Source organism: Salarias fasciatus, chromosome 18, assembly GCF_902148845.1.
Source record: "Salarias fasciatus chromosome 18, fSalaFa1.1, whole genome shotgun sequence".
NCBI lineage: Eukaryota > Metazoa > Chordata > Actinopteri > Blenniiformes > Blenniidae > Salarias > Salarias fasciatus.
This window is the reverse complement of record NC_043762.1, coordinates 11,902,058-11,922,721: the sequence shown is the minus strand read 5'-3', so window position 1 is coordinate 11,922,721 and position 20,664 is coordinate 11,902,058. Positions and strand designations below refer to the sequence as shown.

The following is a 20,664-nucleotide window of genomic DNA, read 5'->3' as shown; positions in this document are numbered from 1 at the left end:
GCTTCAGTGTCACCTGTTACTTCCTGTTGAGGCCATACGAGCAGTAAATCTGAGGATCCGTGGAAAAGCTCAGTACTTTGGTTTTCTTTCAACGGGAGCATCATTACTATGGCTGTCAACTCTTAAAAAAAAAAATCTCATGCACTATTACTGTTAAGTATAATAAAAAGCATATTTCATACAGTGAGCCTTGGAGTATAAAAAAAAGATTTTGTGCTGTTTTGTTACAATTTGTTGAGTTGATCACACATGCATACACACACACACACACACTCACAGGTACACACACGCATGCTACACCAACAAAAAAAAATAAAAGGAGAAATAACACAACTTTACACTGTAAATAATGCAATGTATCCTTGGCAGAATCAGAAAGACAGTGCAAAAGCAAAGAGCAAGAGTCTTTTTCTGGATGTGGGCGCACGTATCTCCTCGTACACGGAGGATGTGCTAAGATAAGGAATAAAGATGCACATTATACCTGGATCTGAGGGAACCCAGGAACACCTCAAATCAAGAGTTTTCGAGGCGTTAAAGGGCGATCGGGGTATTTGTCTCTTCACTCTCCATCCAAAGAGTGGCAAGCAGGTAAAAATCCCTAAAAGCAAGAGTGATTGTCTGTGTCGTCGCCTCTTATCGCATCCTGAAGGAGCGTTTCCTGGGTTGTGTCGCTATAGCTCAGGATTTATTAACAAAAAATATACCTGGACAGACTTCCCCGCCCCTCCACTGAGTATTTTAAAACTGGCGTCCTTCCTACACCGCTATGTCTGCGACCGCCGCCACTGCCTCGATCCGGATCTCCGTCACCTCCACGTCGTCTTCCTCGTCCTCCTCGCCCACCGCCGGCACGCGTGGCGAGGGCAGACATATTGCTTGGCTGTTGCCGCTGTTGGCGGCGTTCATCTGGACGTTGCTGCCCATGGCGGCGTGCGCGGCGGTCAGGCTGGCGGCCGACGACACGCTGCCCAGGTTGGTGGGGACGCTCGTCTTGCCGCAGGAGTGGATCCGACGAGCCAGGCTGGCGGAGCGCATCACCGAGGAGGTGGTGGCCGTGCCCACGCCCTGCACCTTCCCCTCCAGGAAGTAGGTCAGCATCTCGCCTTTGCCCTTCACGCTGACTTTTCCCCGGCAGACCAGGTCGTAGTTGGTGTTGAGGAGCCGGTAGACCTCCTCGGTCACCTGGATGAACAGAGCGGAAGCGTCAACACTACTCCCGGGGCGATGCTCTAACACAGAGGGTCAAACTGATTTCTCACTGTTGGAAAATTTCATGTTCCGGGCCGGATTGGACTGTCTGTCGCTTATGTGACAACCCTACTCTAAAGGGTAAAAGTACAGAAATTAAAGATGCTGTAGGTAAAAATGAAGGTATGCCACTTTTGTGCATTAGGTGGCAGTAGTGAGACCATTTTCTTTCAATCCAACCATTTGTTTTCCGAGATCCAAGAGCTGCAGCATCTGTACTGTTTCGCATGCTAGGCTAGCTGGTTATCTAGTAATCTTATCGTAGTCATATGAAGAACACAACACTCAGACACTATGATGAGACATCATTATTGCCTGATATACCAAACAGTTTCCCATATAAAAATAGGAGAACATGTTTTATCACACACGTGTGGTTAAGGCATATTCTGCAAAATACTGGGAGGAGTTTATGCTAATGGGTTAATGTACAACAAGCAAGGAGCGAATCAAGCAGGAGTAAATCAGCTATATTGCGGTTTGTGATGTGTGATACTGAAGGTTTCCTTTCTGCTCTGATATCAGAAAGGAAAAATGAGAATTAAAAAAAAAAAAGGAGGAATGTGCGTTTAAAAAAATCCACTGAAGTCAAATCAAATCATGTGATCGATTTCCTATTTGAGAAGAAACGCAGCACAGGAACCAATCAAAAAATTGGAAAGTTGTGCAATCAGGCGAGGAGCAACACACAATGAACAAAATCAGATTCTTGATGGATCTTCGTGTGTTATGTTATCCAAGAACTGCTTTTAAGAGTGGACCAATGGACTTGCGACACCTTCGTGTGAAGCCTGTGTGATTGTCTATTGTATTTCAATACGTACGGTCTCAAGATTGATCTCTAAACAACAAATATCGATCCTCAGTGGAATTCTCAATATCACCAGCAGCTGTTGAGAGTCGGCTGGTTCAGACTTCTCTGACCTGTATTTTCCCGGGTACTCCAGTGCTGTCCATCCGACTGGCCACATTGACCGTGTTGCCCCAGATGTCATACTGAGGCCGGCGTGCTCCGATCACTCCGGCCACCACTGGGCCCACATTGATTCCTGTGCAGCCACACAAACCCAGACTGAGTCAGGAATACAGTTTCACCCTGTAAACAACATGGTAATTGGATGGCGTGGTTCCAGGCGTGGACCTACCCACTCTGAGGACAAACTCATTGTAGGACTGATAGTTGATTTCATCCAGAACGTCAAACATCTCAATGGCGTAGTCTGCGATCGTGCTAAGATGGTCGTAAACTGATTTTTTGGCCTATGAAGGGAGAATTTACAACACAATTTGGAGTCTCTGTATAAAATTACCCTTCATACCAGGACAAAAATCCAAATATTTGATGGCTACCTTGGTACCGATGGTGGGGACGAGTCCTACAGCAGCCATGTAGGTGCTGCCGATGGTTTTGATCTTCTCGATGTCTTTGTAGCACTCTTTATCCATGAGCTGCCAAACACACGTTCAAGTCAAGGCTGAACTCCACACAAAGCAAATGAACCAAGCATAAAGCATACCAGGAGAAGAAATACCTCATCAAAGTCTGCGATTATCTCATTCAGCAGTCTCAGGCACTCCACTCCCATGTTGTTACCATCCAGCTCGATGTAGAAATCATTAAAGTTTGGGATTGAGGCGAACAGGACTCCGACTTGTGCGTAGGACTGATAGTACAGATCCTAATGGAAAGAAAAGAAAGAGGACAGGATGAGTAAGAAGTCTCTAATCAGGTCTGCTCATAGCGGTTTTGTTGTGGGTTCCCCTTTCGTATCTACCTGTTTGTGTGTCTGTCTGCATGCCTGTGTATTAGCGTGGCTCACCATGTTCCTGGGGTTTGACATTAAGAAGTGCTGAGCCACGTGTGCAGGCAGAAGGTTGAAGAGGATCCTCCGATTGTCCAGCTTCACCTTCTCCATGCCGTCCCTCTCCTCTTCCGCCTGGCAGCAGACAGAGCACAGCAAACATCAGCTGCCTCCTCCGGGGTTCCGCCACGTGGGGGCAGTGAAAAGCCTTCCGGGGGCGTACGGCGCAGAATGCTGCTGGAGCCTCACAGTCGGATGAGCAGGCTTGGGTGTATCGCCATGACTAATGCGGCTAGTTAAAGGGTTAAATGGTTTAAAATTCTGCTTCAACACTTTTCTCCCACTATGTAGGACGCTCAGTGCCAATTGGCACGAAGCCAAAACAAGCTTCTTATCCTTGTTTTGCTGAAGAACAGACAGATGGCAGCCTATAAATACGTAACCTCCTCACATAACCAGACAGTTTATTCATATCAAATCTGGAAGAACCGGATTCCTGCAGTTTTTGTTGAAAGTTGGACTCTTTTGAAAAAAATTTAAGACACTGCTGATCAGTGGCTGTTCCTACACGTGTGAGCGTCATTCAGTCATTCAGTCCATCTGTCAGTCAGTCTGTGAGTCCGTCAATCAGTCAGTCCATCCTTCAGTCACCCAATCAATCAGTCTGATCTGACTTCCAAACTACCATAACTTTAAGTTAAATAACCTGAGCGAGAAAATCACATCTTCACTTAAAAAAAAAAAAGCGACTGAACAGAAATACTTTATTAGATGTTTTAAAAAAAAGAAGAAGTAGCTAGTTATTAGTAAAAGTCCTACAATTCTTGTGTGCTTAGCTGCATGCAAATATGGAAGCAAGAAATTACAAATAGTCACATTAATCTAACCAGGCCTATTAAGGGTTACATAGGGGTACATAGTTACTTCTGTCAAAAATCATTGGCATATTTTTGAAATGGCTGAAAATAAAACATAACCTATTAAAATAGCTCTCGCTTTTCTCTTGCAGAAGATCACTTGAGTACATGTTTATGATAATACCTTCAATTGTAGTGAACAGTGAAAAGTAGTGTATTCATACATGAAAGTAACAAGTTCCAATGCTGATTTTTGTAAATAAATAATATTTTTAGAGAATATTTAAATTTCTTTGATAAACAACTGTTTTGGTACTTAGATGATATGAAGTACATATAAAGTATATAATGTCTACTTTGTTACTTTTAAGATCATAAGTAACTATTTAGCGTTTGAATAATATATTTCAATAAAACATTGAGGAGATTAAAAAGTAACTAATGATCTGAGAAGAGTTGAGACGAACAGTGAGTAGAAACACACAGACCTGCACGGCCCACAGGAAATCCAGGCGGAGTTTGAGGTCGAGCTGCCGGGAGTGGAGGGCCAGAGCGCTGACGAACAGCAGCAGGGACAGGAGGGGCTCGTAGCCCCGGATGTGGAAGGACCCCCCACTGTGGAGGAGACCAAAACACGAGTCAGCGCCACACCGGACCACACAGGGGACTGCACACAGAGGAGGGCCGGCCGGCCGGCCGGACCCCCCACTGTGTTCGGTAAGTGTTTCTTTCAGGAGAAGTTTTAAAAGGAAAGGGAAACATGGAAGCTGCTTTTGTTTTTTTTTTTTGTTTTTGTTTTTTTGCTGTGGGAGGGGTCTGCTTTGGTGGGAGGAACCTTAAGGCACTGGTCCCGCCCCCACAGCGGGACCCTCAGTCTGATGATTTGGGATTAATAAGCATGTGTGATGCTTCAAAGGCTGGAAAATGAAAGAGCGTGTGATGTGAAGACAAGCAATGGCACACGCACACGCACACACACACACACACACACACACACACACACAGACAGTACATTGCTATTCCTATGTTACATTCTGTTAGTGGGAGGAAGATGCTCTATAATCTGGCTGTCATCTGAAGTTACATCAGTCAGTGGGAAAACCTGACGGACGTGGAAGGTGTATGTTTTCGCCCGGAGCCCACCCTGCTGTCTTGCGGAAGCCGCTCAGCTCCAGCACCGTGATGTAGAGCACCCCGAGAAGGAGCATCAGCGCCATCTTTGGCAGCCAGGAGACGCGCAGGAAAAGCGCCAGGGTGAGCGTGCCGACCACGCAGGACAGGAAGGCGTAGCGGGCGCCGTCGCAGGGCAGCTCGGCCATGGTGTGGTTGGCGCCGCTGTCCACATCGATGATGAGGATGGAGCTGTTGGTGTTGGGACCTCCAAACAACCAGGGCATACAGCCCACCTCAAAGGCAAACAGAAATACACCCCTCCATTTATATACACTGACATAGTTATCCAGGTTAATGTCTAATTGCAGTCTAAAAGCATAGAACAAATAAACGCACTGCTGCTAAAACATGTCATTTTTCCTTCATATTTGGGTCACATAAAGTGTCCTGGATGAACTCTTTACTCTTGATTCTTGGACTTACCACACAGGCCTGGGCCACAGCGTAGATTAAGAGCACAATGAGGATGCAGAGAGCCGTGCGGATCTGAATAGTCAGGCACCCAGGAAAACACTGAGAGACCAAAACAACAACAAAACTGATGAGAGAAATAACAGGAATAACAAATTGTGATTTTAAAAATAGATATGTATATATACTACTGAGTGAAATTTAAAAAGCTATTTTGATATCTTCATATTAGCTTTCAATCTATTTAAATTAAACATTTGTACCTAAGTATGACTGTTGTTACTTTGCTTGAATTGGAGTAATACGTACAATAGTCATTCCAAGTAGAATGCTGCTATTAAAAACAAAGTACTCTTTTGACAAACTTAGCCAGCATAAATTATCTTTGATTTGCATGTAATCTGCTGTGAACAGCAGGCAATCAGTTCAATTTATTAAAATCTCAGGCATAAAATATCAAGAGAGCATGGAAAAGAAATATGCATATAAAGGGGGACTTTCTCTCTTTCAAGAATTTATTTATTAGCTACAAACATGCAGGGGTTTCTCATGATTTAATTTAAATCACATGATATAGACTGTCACAAAAGTATGAACACCAGAAAAATGAGTTAATTACAGTGATACATTGATAGTCTCTCACTCTGAAGCCTGAAAACATAGAAACCGTCATAAGTTTGAGCTGAGCCGAGAACTGAGAGCTTAAAAGCTGAAACGAAAAGACCATCAAGGTCATTTTAATCAGAATGGCTTAAAAATCATCCACGTTTGATTGAAGTGATACACAAAGTTTCTCTTTGATACACAAAACGTCTGATGGACAACAGATGATCTGCTCTAAAAAGGTAAAGAGCAAACGTAAACCTTCACTTTGTGAAAAGAAAGACCTTGTATTTACCTGTATTCTAGTGATGTGCAGATACATGATACAAGCTACGAGGAAACAGATGCAGAAGACTAGAAGGACTAGAACCACCGTGCCCCTGAGAGGGAGAAGAAAGAGAATTAAACTGTTAGCTGGAAACGAAATGAGTCAATGGCTTGAGAATGAGAGAGAGAGAGAGAGAGAGAGAGAGAGAGAGAGAGAGAGAGAGAGAAAGAAGAGAAAGAGAGGAGCGTGTTGTACGTACTGCGGTATGATGAGAAGATAGACAAGGCCAAACAAGGCAGCGAGGATCAGAGAGAGGACCACCGCACTGGTGAAGTACTCATCAGGAACCTGGTGGTACTACGTAGAACCAGAGAGGAACACCAGTCAGCATCAATGATGTGACTTCATCTCAAATAGATCACATTGAATCCCAGGTTTACTCTGTTCTGAGGCTGTTGAAATGACTACATCATTTTTTTTTTAATGTAAGAATGAGGAACGTTTTGAGAAACTTCGACCAAAAATAGCCAATTGTGGTGTAAAATCAGCAGTCTTATGACGTACTGTGGAATTGCGAACAATAAAACTCTCCCATCGCCATCTCTGATTTACCAAAACTTCACAGCGAACCCAAACATATCCTAGACACTAAAACAAGGTGTCTTTTTATGGTTCTCTCACATGTGCATATTTACTTTTGACGACATTGGAGCAGGATAAAAAACCTACATAGCTGTTTTACCTGATTAGAGCTTCCACTGTTGAGTTTTTTATGTTGTACTTGAACCTATCTTCAATCTATGAAAACCAATGCAGCCATTACACCACTACAGTTTTAAGTTGGCAAAAACACATTTCACCATCATTTCAGTTATGAAGACATTTTAGGATCCATATAGATTATGCTGCTGATTATTGATGTGTCACAAATCGCCTGAACTAATCCAGTTGTCCTTGAAACTTCTTGCATCTTATAGATGCCGTCAAGAGTAATGGGACATGGGAAAGCAATAACTTCTGAACAGAGAAAATAAAGTGTGTGCCAGTTGTCCCCTGAACTCAGTAACTCAGTGAAGGTCGGTGAAGCTTTTTGCAAAGCTCAGCACTAAACACTGACTTACGTTTTTCCTCTTATTTCGAAATGCATTAGTGAAACCAGGACTGGTTCTGATAGGCGTTTAACACTTCAGTTTTTGACACATTGTAAATTTTTGAAAGCCTTTAATGTTTCATCAGGGCCCGGTGTGCATCCGCAGAGGTGCATGCTGGTTAAAAAGTGTCTGTTGACACTGTTGATGTTTGACAATAAAGCTTCAATCAGCCTGTTACATTAAATTTTCACTACAGGCTACGTTACTGATGTCAAAGTTATTTAAATAATGGATTCATCTTCCTGAACGTTGTGATGCCTTTGGTGTTAGCATTCGCTCTCCCAATGGAAGCTACAGTCTTAGCACTCGCTGTCCTAAGACGAAGGCTGCTGGAAAACACAGTCTTAGCGTTAGCTGCCTTAATATGGGAGCTACTGTAAGTCAGTGTCCTCATGTCAGCTGTTCTAACGTGGGAGCTAATGGAAATGACAGTCTTATCATTAGCTTTACTTAAGTGTGAGCTAATGGAAGCTACGATCTTCTTAGCTATACTAATGTAGTGACAGATAAAAGTTACCGTCTTAGCTTCAGCTGTTTCAGCGAGTGGAGCTAAAGGAAGCTACAGTCTTAATATTAGCGGTAATTAGGTGTTTGATAACACAAGTTACCGTTTCAGCATTAGATGTATCGAGGGTTTTCTTTTCATTGAACATTAAATTTGTCTCATTTTCTCTCCAGAAGACGTTCCTGGTTTTTCTCAGCTGGCACTCATGTTTATTGACTTCTGTCTACTGCTCGCTTTGTGATTAAGTAAATATAATTTTCTTCAACATTCTTTGTACTTATGTGTAAAAGAAGGAAATAAAGCAGAACAACAGACATACATGCATGCAAACTAGAGAATGTTGCAGATAAAATGTATAACCATGGTGTTTGTGGGTGTGATGCTAAAGTGATTCACAGTGTCTTGGATCCCTCACCCTCTGCTCGCGGTCTGAGCACTTATACATGAGTGTGAGGAAGTTGAGGTCCGCTGTGTCCGACTCGGTCTGCCGGGCCTCGATCAGCCGACCGATGTATCGGTTGACCCGCGTCCTGGGGCTGCTCTGGATCACGTTAGCCTGGTTAGCGTTGTTTCGGTTTCTCAGCTTCTGCGGAGCCGTCCGCATGGCCCTCCGCTGGTGGTGCATGCACAAAAGGAAAAATTAAGAAAGAGAAAAATCTGAAAACGCAGAGCTTTGAATAACAACAGTCTTGATAAACAGGCTGCAGAACAGCGCCCTGTATTCTCTGTGCGACTGGAGTATTATCATATTAGGAACAAGGGTGAATACAAGTCAACAACAAACACAGGCGGCTGATTATACTTTCAGATGAGGACGTCGCCTTCACACTTAACTTCATTACCGAATGCGCCCCGCTGTGTCTGAGTGTCTGCGGCAGCCAAAGTGAGCAGCCTTGCAAAACATTGTGTATTGGAGCAAAGCCAGAGAGCTAACATGGCCATGTGTGTGTGTGTGTGTGTGTGTGTGTGTGTGTGTGTGTGTGTGTGTGTGTATTTGTGGCTCGGTGCAGTGAAGGGGGCAAGGGGTGAGCCAGAATCACCAGAGTGCTCATGAGATATGTGTGCGGCTGTTTTCTTCCATTTCAACCTTCTTCACGGTTTCTATCTGTTTTCAAAACTTATTTGCACCGGGTTCCTTTTTTTCCACAACAATATCCTCCATTCATTTGTCTTATCACCTATTTCAAGATACTAAGACTCAGCCTCCATTTGCACAACAACATTTCAAGTGAAATTGCAGTTTTTGTTTTTTCCTTTTAAAAAAAAAAAAAATCACATTTCCACGGTAAAGCTTTGAAAACGATGTCCGTTTACATGTAAATGGCAGAAATGTTGAAAATAATGCAATTACAATGTCAGGCCATGAGTTGGCAGTGTTGGTTGTTTTCATAATGAAACCACAGACATATGTGTGCAGAGATCAATAGTTTAAAAACATCAGTAAAGGTAAGCACATGGACGACCATGTTGGATTCTTATTCCAGGCGACCGTCAACTCCAAAACTACCAGCTTCCAGGAGACTCTGGACACGGAATCCTGTCACTCTGGAGGACGCTGTTATTTTGCTAAGAAAGTTTAATGGAAACACAGCTAATGACAGAGATAGTTTTCAAATTTCACCAAAGTACAATTGAAATTTTCAGGCATTTCCATTGAATGGTGTTGAATGCATAAGCCGTAAATCTTGTACAAGCTTGTCCCAGGAGACTCTGCTTACAGGAAGACATTTTGCATTTTCCTTGTCAAACTCTGCATTTCATTGTTGTTGGCAACCAAGAACGGAGTTTATATTTATTTTCTTTAATAATTTTTCAAAATATTTCCGTCGTACTGCGCCATCTTTACTTGAACAGGCTGGTCACAGGACGCCGTACGTTACATCCACTGACGCATAAATGCGAGAAAAGTGTTTCCATACACTTTTGAGATATACGACTATATCGACACGCCTGAAAAACCACCTTATGAAAGTGTAAAAACTTTATAGCGATATTTGTTTTTGGGTTTTTTTTCTCCAAATATAGGCGTTTCCATTGCCAGCTTTTTATTGCGATATTTAGGTTTTTGTGCATTTTTATGCGTAAAGTAAATGCAACAAACGTTTTCACTTGTAAACACTGTTGTGTAAACGGAGCATCATTCTTAATGTACAATAAGAAGTGTTACGAAGAAGCTCTGTAATCTAGATTTTAAACAAAATTTCAGGATCGCATCTGTTTCCCCACCTCATCGCCTGATTCGCCCGTGAAGTGTGTGTGTGCTACATGCATTGTGTGTCTCCCTCCTCCGTGGTCTTTCCCTCATGTGCTGCACCTGTGCGTTCCTGATTTAAACCTCCATCTCCTCTTGTGCCAGAACCTCTTGATTACTTCGCCTCCAGACATTCAGAAGATCCTTGTGTCTTCTTCTAGATTTAACTCTGTTATTGTGTAAAGTTGTGGATTATAACAATGCTTTCCTACTTTAAACACCTAATTATCATCTTTCCCCCATGGTGTATAATTGTCATGTTTTCAGCCTCTTTTTCTATTTCACTTCACTTCTCTTTCTTTCAGTATTCAGTATTCCTCCCTCTTTCCTGACCCCGCCTCCCGTCCCTTCTTTCTCTGTGCATCTTCACCATCTTGCTTTGGGTTATTTATAAGGCAGCAGCACGGCGGCCTCTGGACTTCTCCTTGTGCTCCATATTGTGCTCGCTGTAGCACAGGACATATCATGCAGCCGTGTTTGGTGCACAGGAGAAAAAAAAAAACAAAAAAGCAAAAAAAAACCAAAAAAAACAATTCCTATTCATTCATCTCTTGTCGCTCATATTGCTCCCCTGCGTGCCTTGAATGTATATATCGTATCGCACTGTGCAAGTGTGTGTGGCCTGAATCTGAAATTGTCATTCAGGGGCAGTTTATATATGATATATCCCGTCTCCCTTCCCCATTTTTCTCTTTCATAGACAACAGCTTCCTCTCTATGATGTGAGGATGCTGTTATTACTGGTAATGTAGACATAAGGGGACATTTATGTTGGGTGAGTTGCCGACTTGATGAATGTAGCTGGAATACGAAAAGCTGGATTTAAAAAAAAAAAAAGACTATATCACACATGCTTGAATTCCAAGCAAAGCAGTTCTTGACACATCTGGAAAACTGGAGTGATCTGTGCTGTGCCAGCAAGAGATCACATCTGGAGATTTCTTGTAAATATTAGTGATAGTGGAAAGTTGATTGTGTTGAAAGTTCTTGACGTGTGAGAGTTTTAGAATCTATGGAAGCTTCAGAATTCATAAGAGTAGAAAGAGTGAGAATTGTAGAATGTGTCAGAGTTCATAAAATCTGAAGGTGTTTTAGTATTTCTGAGGTTTATAGAATGAATTAGCATTGCAGATTTGATGAGTGCAGATTGACAATAAATGTGAGGCGATTTGACAAGAATCAACAACATGAGAAATACAGGAAGATGAGAAGCAGGATGTGGCTGAAATCATGAAACAATAAGGTCACAAATGAAGTGTTTCTACAAACAAATGAAGTCTAAACAGTCTGGTCTAAAGTTTGAGTCGATTACAGCACGGACAAACACAGACACGTCAACACAGACACTGAGTTTATACCTTATCACCGTCCTCGCAGTTCATGACATTGGAGAAGGGAATCTCAGCCTTGAACATCTTCCTGCAGTGCATAAGCTGCACTAGTAAGTAGCACACAGTTTTGAACTTCATCTTTTTGGCGGGCTTTATATCCGAAAGAATCAATCCTGGGAATATCTGTCACCAGATAAGAAACGGGAACAATGATTAAGTCAGGATACAGTTTATATGTTTGTAAGTCATGCACAGGCACTGGAGGGCATGCACGAGCACACGCGCTCATGCACACACACAGAATCATCAGGAATTTCACTAGAAAATGGTTAAGGAGCAGCAGCTGAGGTGGCTTTTATAGTTTAGGAAATTTGCTACCCTTGTTGGCCTTCAATGTAAATCTGTTTTTTTTTTTGTTTTTTTTGGAAGCAGATGTGAAGGTCAGGGGAATTTTAAAACATGAAATCGATCAGAGGTGGAGGCGCGTCTCAAGCAGCATCTCCAACACAGCAGTCGGGGCACATCTTTCTCTGTGCCAGTCAGAAATATGAAGGAGATTAGCAAAGTCTCTCAACTGACAAAGAAAAATACATGTAAAATACACAGTCGGGTCATACAAAGCAAGGCTTCCTGTCCAGGAAGGAAAACCTACTGAGAGGAGGAACGGAGGGGAGGAAAAGGAGCAAGAGAGGGAAGGGAAACTACAGCAAGGAAGACGAAATGAAGGAAAGAGAGAAGAAAGGAAGGAATGGAAATGGAATGAATCAAAAGAAGAGGAAACAGAAGGCAAAAGAAAGGAAGTGCAAAGAAAGTACAAGACAGAGGACACAAGAGGAAAGAAAAGAAGAAAGACGGAAAAGGATTAAAGGAATAATGGGAAATGACACGTGGAAAAGAAGAGCAAAGGAAAAGAACTGAGAAGAGTAAAGGAAACAAAAGAAGAAAAAACATACGTTAAAAGGTATGAAAGAAAAGAGGAAGACAGGAAGCTAAAAGGAGGGATAATAAAAAACGAGGATAGAGGAAGCAATGGGAAATGAAATGGAGAAGTGAGAGAAGAAGTGGAATGGCAAAGAAATGAAAGAAAAGGAAGATAAATGGAAGAAAATGAAAGAAATGCAAGTGAAGGAGGGAATAAAGAAAGTGTTACACAGAGACAAGACTGAAATTCCCTCTCCAGCTGCTTGTGGCACATCTGTTGGAGACGCGCTTGTTCGTGTGTGTGTGTGTGTGTGTCTCTGTGTGTACGTGCACACAGCCCCACACAGACACACACACACATCTCTGTAAGTTTGTCGGACTGTGCAAATCTGAGATGATAGATGCCACGGGCTGTTTTTTTTCCTTTGCCTCTTTGTAGCCCCGATCCAATCCATTACAGGCTCGGCAACAACCGCCGTGTGAGAGCTCCATCGCACCGGGCGGGACGCCGCACGTCCGCGTCAAGCCCGCCTTCCTCGCACAGGCTGGCAGGGAGGCAACGGCAAACCTGTTCTGTCCACCTCGCCTAGCCTGAGTCACCACAGAGCTAAGAGGGATTACCATGCTGCAGGAGCTTTGCTGATGTTTACAGTGCTCTGCCTTCAGGTATTAAACGGTTCAGGCCCGGGCAGGAGACGCGGAGTCATACAACTGAGGAGCGATACCTTCCGTCGGTGAGATGGCACTATGAAGAAGGTTTCAATTTCGTGTTTTTGGAGGAAGGCGTTCCTTTCGTGACCGTTTCCAGGCTCCACCTCGTAGTCTCCGTTCAGGCACTCTAGAGTCGATCTGGTGATGTGAACTTTCCTGGAGGAAGCAGAGCACGGAAAGCATGAAGCCAGGAATAAGAACTGAAACTCAGAAAGGCACACAACTAGGGCTGGGCGATATGGCAAAAAAAATGATCACGATTTTTTTTTTCCTATCATTCGATCTCGATTATAATCATGATATGTCATATTGTTTTTAAACCAGTTTTAAAGCATCTGCACTGAAAACTAGAAGTATAGAATAGTTAAACATTTTATTAACAAACTAAGTAAATAGCAATGCAAATTAAATAATATAAACATAGAAAAATAAGAACAATTTCACTTAACAGTGCAGTAAATGGAAAAAAAAATCTAGCACCAAGATAATAAAATCTTGCGATGCACCATTTTTTTTTCAGTAAAAGAGAAGAACTGAACGATCGTTAATTAAAGTGTGACAGTTTACAGCCCTGAGGATTTTTGTTGCTAGAAAAAGATTAAAAAACTAAAGAAACCGCCTGGAGATAATGAAGGTGCTTTAGAATATAAACATTATTTTCAAGTTCTGATGCTAAATATGCTGCTGCCATCATTAATGCTTGCATCAAATATACAAAATTTAAATAATCTAGACAGGACAGATTAGACTTAAAATGTAGCAGTACAAAACCACAATAACACAAAAAAAATAGACAAAAGTAATTGTTTTTATCCTCTTAGAATGTTGCTCGTATGGTGCAGTGGCCTGAAAAGACGACACTGGCTATGTTTACATGCCGTCAATATTCGTGTTAAGATAAATATTCTGGTTTCTGAAACATAATAACCCCAGGAGATCCCCATTCAGACCACGGCCACAGACGACGCCATGACTGCATTTACACTTCATGCCACTAGGGGTGCTGTTTGCATGTTCAACCTTATTTTACACAGACACCACTGAAGAAGAAGGCGCCGCAGCCGCTGCTGCAGGCTTTCTGCATGTTGTTAGAAGAAGAGTGTTAGCGGCAAGACGTGGAGATATGTTCAATGATGCGATGCACCGTTTTTTCATTAAAAGAGAAGAACTGAACGATAGTTAGTTAAACTGTATCACAAGTAGTTCCTACTAAAAAGACCAGATTCTTTGCGGATCGGTGTGTTAGCAGCGGAGCGTTGCAGCGGTGTGCTAGCAGCGGAGCAGCGTGGAGCAGCCTTTCCTGTCAGCAGCAGCCTCATCTTCAGAGGATAACGCCAATACATGGCTGACTTCATCTGCTTCGTTGCCCTAGGCTCCACGTTCAGCTCCATCTCTGGTTACCTCTCAGACAACTTTCAGGCGGAAGTTGAGCAGGAAAAAGCCGACTTTGATCGGCTGTGGTCACGCACATTTCTGCCTTGTCTGATCGAGAAAATGTGCTCACAGCTGATCACCGTGATCGACTGGAAATTAATCGCGATCAACAATCACGATCATATAATCGCCCAGGCCTACACACAACCATATTTTCAATACAATATAGAAATAATAAAACATTTTTTTTTTTAATCAAATAACATACAAAACATGTAAACAATATCAATTTGATGCCTGAGGTGAGCCAATGAAGTTAATCTGGTATTAATGAGTTTGATAACAGATATTTCCTGGTCCTGGACCTGACAGTGAGTGGAAGTGTTGGTAGCACGTGAGCGCGTGGCGCCGCACTGACCCCGGCAGGCCTCCGGCCTCCATCACGTTGGCCAGGGTCACGTCGTTTGACCACACGTCGTACTGCCACTTCCTGAGGCCCAGCACGCCGCACAGCACCCGGCCGGTGTGCAGACCCACGCGCATGTTCAGGTTGACCTCCGTGGCCTCGGCGACCGACCTGCGGAGACGACACGACATGAGGAGAGTGGCGGGGCGCCGCGGCGGAGCTGCAGAGCGCGTCGGCAGCTCTGAGGAGCAGGTGGCATGAAAAGACTCTGTGACTCTTTTAAAGAGAAATAATTTAATGTAAGACAAACAAAGCTTTTTATTATTATTATTGACTGCTGTTGTATTTTGTAGGTACTGTTATCACATCAATATTGTTTTATCATCTATTTTAACACTTACAATTCGTCAAAGAAAACAGTGAGACTAGTGAGCAGGGCAGAGAGACAGCAGCTCTGCGGCTCTCCAACTGTTATTGTCTTCAATTACAGTCCAAAAAACCAGGCTAAATTATAATAAATAAAATCTGGAAGCAGAAAAGCTTCAGTGTGACAAAATGTGGATGGAGAACAAAAAGCTTCTCACATGAACCAAAAATAGAACATCATCTTACAACCGATAAAAGCTAAATTTAGCATTTGTGTTTAATCAGTGGGGGTCAAAAGGCTCATCCTGATTAGCAGCTTTTAGTAAAGCCGTTCAATGTACTTGGGTCAGTTTTTTTCTAATTTTATATTCTACAGGCTGAACAAGCTCACTCACTTAATAAAAAGAAATGTTTGCTTCCTAAATTAGAACCTTCATGGTGGACGTCTGTTGTTAAAAGTCGCTTGAAATGGAATGAAAACATGACTGGGGTCTCACGTTATGGTGTCGATCATGTCGAGTCCCATCTCCACGCAGCAGTGAGCGTGGTCGGTCTTCGGCTGGGTCAGTCCAGACACACAGTAGTAACAATCCCCCAGGATCTTAATCCTTCGACAGTGGTTCTCCTGTTCACCAGAGGGAGGGAGAAGAGATCCTTCTGAAAGGTTTCAGTTGGGTACTTAGGAAGAAAGAGAAAGATCTGCAGTGTTTTATCATGATGCAATATTCATCCAAATCCGCATCAATCCATTACACACTTTACTGATCATCCCTATCTCTCCCATAAATTCCATTCATTTATTATTTCTTCTTTCACTTATTTATCCTCAATCCCAATTGGAGGCACACTGTTGATCTGCATTGATTTTGCAGGTGATCAACCAAGAAAAAAATACACCATTCACAAACAGTATTCACACCAACATTTGCATGTATGAAGCCTCGTTTACCAAAGAACAAACTGAGTGACGTGTTATCACTTGTTTGTTTGATTGGGTTCCTCATGAAATCGGTGGAGGAAGGTATCAAACATTTTGAAACGTTATATAGAAAACTGGGGGGAAAAAGAAGAGAAGTGATTCAAAAGAAGAAAGGATAAAAGTATCTGAAAGTGCACAGATAAAAGACGTGGAGGGTCAGCTGAGAATATGTCTCCTAGCACAGCAACAGGATCACCTCTCCTGAAGGCTGTACTGTTTTACATCTTCTTATTAAACATCTGCAGAACAAACACAATCACAAACAGTGCTTCTGTTCCCAGAAGTTGTAAATAACATCATTGATCTACTACGTAAAGTCCTACTGGCTCCTCATGACCATTATATGTGGACTCAGAGTTGGACGATGAAGCTCCTCTTTTTTCACACCTTTGACTTTGTCAACATCTTCATATTGGAAAAAAATCTGACTTGCAGCACTGATATGTTTGATGACGTCCTCCAACAGCTTGTCCAACTATGTCATATTTTCTCATTTTGCACTTGCAGCAGCTTAGCGATCGATCTGATTACTTTTCTCTATGTGTGGTTGAAAATAATAATTGCCAATAAGTCCTACAAATGTGTTCAGTCATGGACATGTCAAACACTTACAGGATCTATATTACACAGTTTTTCAAGTGTTTCACATAAATGTCAAAAGTCAAAAATATTCAAGGTAGATTCCTCAAATCCTCATACATGCTTTAGATACACATACTGTTTTACTGTGAGAAAACCATTTTAAAGTGAATTTTGCACAATATAGAACCTTTAAGACAGTTGCGGTTAGGATGAACCCTAAGGTAAAAGAAACCCTCAATCAAGGCGAGAAATACAACAAAGTGCAACTAAATGAGACATAAATGGCAACGATCCGCGATCCCGCTTCTTCATCATTATCTCAGGAAAGCTCTTGAGGATTGGAACACACACCGGCACTCAAACATATCCCACAATGCAGCGCTGAATCAAAGGATACGTCTCACTTTAGGGAAATAGGTGAGTCACTATCACTCTTTAGGGAAAATAACCGCTAGCTTGAAAAGACAGCTTACGAATATAACCCATTATTAGAGGATATGAGCAACACATTTATTTTACCAGGGAGACCATGTTACTGTGGGGGCCTTCTCATAACCCTTTATTGTTTCCATGGAGGTAATGGGATTGCTGGCCATGCATGTGAAGAGCACAAAGACTCATAATTATGCACATCGGTGGGCACAAGACAAGACAGATGCTCTATTTTTACCATGGACGCTCTGCGAGCTTCATTACAGCACAATAGCCGGGGCTGGTTGGCTGCTGGCCTCGTGTAGGTTTACCTGCTGTGGTCATGCTTTCTGAATGCAGGCTGGGATGGAGGATACTCATGCGAAAAACACTTAATGTCTTACGTCTATGCAGAGAGAATCTCCATAATCACACTGTTATCTATCAATTTTTGGTTAAATGCTGGGATAAATGTGCGTCACTTCAGAGGTTATTCCTGTTTTTTTCTCCATATTCAGAACATAACGTAACAGATATTTTACCTTACAATTATGACAAAGCTTATTTGATCATTTAAATTTTGACTTAAAGATTTTGTTCATCAATACGTTTTACTGAAATAAAATAGCTTCATCCACAATTTACTACCTTTTAAGATGATTATTTTTATTTTTTTATTATTTTTTTGTTGTTGTTGTTATTTTTAGTTTTTTAGATTTGGCTTGCAATTTAAGATTTTAATGATTACATTTGCTTTTTAATCATATTAAATAATCTAGGTTATAAATATTCCAAGTGTGAACATTTGTAAAAATGAGATACTATTAAAGTTTGCATAAATGAGGTGTGAATGGAAAAGTAATCCAGTCCAACTATACTGATCAGGAATTTAAAACATCCACAGAGCCGCACACATGGAAAAGGTAAACAACACAATGAAGCAGCACAAAAAAGGAAACAATTGAAAGTGTTTGCTGTGTGAGGGTTCAGAAACATGTTTGCGCTTGCCTCTTTGTTTCAGAAGCCTTTTGAAAATGATGTCTGTTTATATGGAAATGGCCGAAATGCTGAAAACAAGTAGCAGGAACATTCTCAAAAAGTTCCACCGGAGGGAGTTATTTTCAAAAAGTTGCATTTTAAGTTAGATTTGAGGTGCTCCCCCTGATGCTGGTCCGAGCACGACCGCAAACGCACCCTACGACTGACTTTCTTTTGCCACGAACTCCGGCAAGCTGTGTTCTGTAACCGTCTCACTATCATCAGACGATACGAACTTGACCACCGGAGCCGGCGAGTTTTCTTGAGGGTGACTTTGGGCGAACAGATGGCGCCGTAGTGAGACACGGCCGAAGCCACGGGAAGCAGGGAAAGCCCTGGTTACTTAGAGAGCCTCTCCCGCTCTGTACTTTTCCTCTGCTAATCTGCAGTGTGAGGGTTTAGGCGCTGATTCAGACCCAAGCGGGATTAACGGTGTCACGTGACCGAAGCATTGTGGGCAATCTGGGTGGTCATCAGCACGGGGGAGGGAAAAGAGGAGTACAGTTTGACGCCTACACCCTGTTCCGTTTGCAAAGAAACCGCCTCGAAACGTCGGGTTTTTCAAGCAAGGTCAGGAGATAACGCGAGAGGCGTCCTCTGGGGTCCACTGCAGCCGAATTAGCAACCACCTTACGAACAACAGCACCCTCTCTAACGACAGCCGGGACGCAAATTAGCAAACAATACAGCGTGTGCAGACGAGCAGAATGAGAGAGTCAAACACACAAATGCTGGGAAGGAGAACGTTCAGTAAATGATTATGAAGAAAAAGATGAGGCAGCAGGGAGGGGAAGCTCATTTCCCACAAGTCCCCAAAGGAGAGGGCAGCGCACACACACACACACACACACACACACACACACACACACACACACACACACACACACACACACACACACACACACACACACACACACACACACACACATACACAGCGCTCTGCCTTTTAGACAAATACACAGATCAGGCCTGTGCTGATGGGGAAAGATTAGGATTTGCAAGAAGGTGTGTTTTGCTGATTGTGGCCTCTGAAAACCTTTCAGTAACACTTTATAAGACACACGGTGATGTCCTTTAATACTGAAAAAGAATCAAGGCAGCAACTTTGGAGGGAATTTCAAGATTTCTTGTTTTCACTCTCATGTTAGTACATTCCTTACTTGCAGTTTTTTATACGTTAAAGTCTCTTTGCTCATGCTCTTATTTTAATGTTAATGTTTACAAATGAGTTAAATAAAATTCTGAATTGTAGAGGTGATCCTGAAATCAAACAAGTAACAAATAGATATAAAACAATGTCAACTCAATGTAAAAAAAAACAGCTGAGGTGGAAACTGAAAATTCTAAGGCCGCATTTAGATAAGAAAAGTTTCACATTCACACAAAAAAGTAGGAAAGACAAGGAAATGGCAGAAACGCTGAAAATTATGTAATTACTCTTAGCATGTTTAATCGGTGTAGAATAAAGCAAGAAGTGCTTTAAAAAGGGCTGAAAGTATCAAAAAAGCCACTGTGAAAACAATGTTTCAAAACTCTAAGATGTAAAACAGCGAGAAAAATGATTTAACATGGATTGCAACAACATGAAAAAGAGATTGAGAGAAAATGGGTTGGTAAAACAATTCTAAAAAAATGCCAAAACTTTGTAAAAACAACTGAGAGCAGTACTGTATGTGGTCAGTTGCCCGATAAAGAGTTACCACTTCAGCTGAGTTCTACAGAAATCACGATATTTCATGCATTTTATATCAGGTGATTTCATATATTGGACAGAATTCTGTTATTTCCAATCCATCCTGGTCTGTTGGAGTCTCTCATTTTGACTTTCCATCAATATGCAGAGACAGTGATTCATTATAAAGGCGGCCTCTATTGAGCAGAATCGATAGGAGCGCTCCGGCATATTTCCCCCGTCTCCGCTAACTCCTCTGCACCGTGGCATATGAGTGGTTATTCCCCTTTTAGTCACCAGCAGCTTTTTTATTGATTTGAATTAATTTCTGCACAACAACAAATAGAAAAGATATCAACACTTCCACCACCCACCCCAATCTGGTGGGTTACCGCAAGTGGGTGTTGGAGATCTGTAAAGTAAAGCTATTATTGAGGATATATTTAACAGATATGACAAATAACAAATGTTCAGCGTTCCAGGGCCGTTTTATTTTCAATGATGGCACCGGGACGCAGAACATTCGGTAAGAACTGGAAACAGGGAGCGTTGTTTTCTTGGAAAGAATCGGTCGAAAAGAAAAATCTGAGAGGTGGATAAC

At 42.2% G+C, this 20,664-nt stretch overlaps 1 protein-coding gene across 2 annotated transcripts in view; it reads right to left on the bottom strand.

The window, feature by feature from the left end:
- Positions 1-127: 127 nt before the first annotated feature.
- LOC115405169 (adenylate cyclase type 1-like) overlaps positions 128-20,664 on the bottom strand; it is a 40,383-nt gene continuing 19,846 nt past the window's right edge. Inside the window, exons 5-20 of one of the 2 annotated variants that reach the window (XM_030114658.1) lie at positions 15,879-16,006; positions 15,028-15,186; positions 13,250-13,391; positions 11,631-11,786; positions 8,437-8,634; positions 6,625-6,722; positions 6,393-6,477; positions 5,507-5,596; positions 5,054-5,316; positions 4,399-4,525; positions 3,027-3,188; positions 2,784-2,930; positions 2,602-2,700; positions 2,397-2,511; positions 2,176-2,300; positions 128-1,185 (exon numbers count right to left, since the gene is read on the bottom strand). In XM_030114658.1, the coding sequence (XP_029970518.1) occupies positions 760-1,185; positions 2,176-2,300; positions 2,397-2,511; positions 2,602-2,700; positions 2,784-2,930; positions 3,027-3,188; positions 4,399-4,525; positions 5,054-5,316; positions 5,507-5,596; positions 6,393-6,477; positions 6,625-6,722; positions 8,437-8,634; positions 11,631-11,786; positions 13,250-13,391; positions 15,028-15,186; positions 15,879-16,006 (2,520 nt within the window). In that variant the 3' untranslated portion in view covers positions 128-759. The remainder of the gene's footprint in view (positions 1,186-2,175; positions 2,301-2,396; positions 2,512-2,601; positions 2,701-2,783; positions 2,931-3,026; positions 3,189-4,398; positions 4,526-5,053; positions 5,317-5,506; positions 5,597-6,392; positions 6,478-6,624; positions 6,723-8,436; positions 8,635-11,630; positions 11,787-13,249; positions 13,392-15,027; positions 15,187-15,878; positions 16,007-20,664) is intronic. The other variant, XM_030114659.1, reaches the window with a different exon arrangement.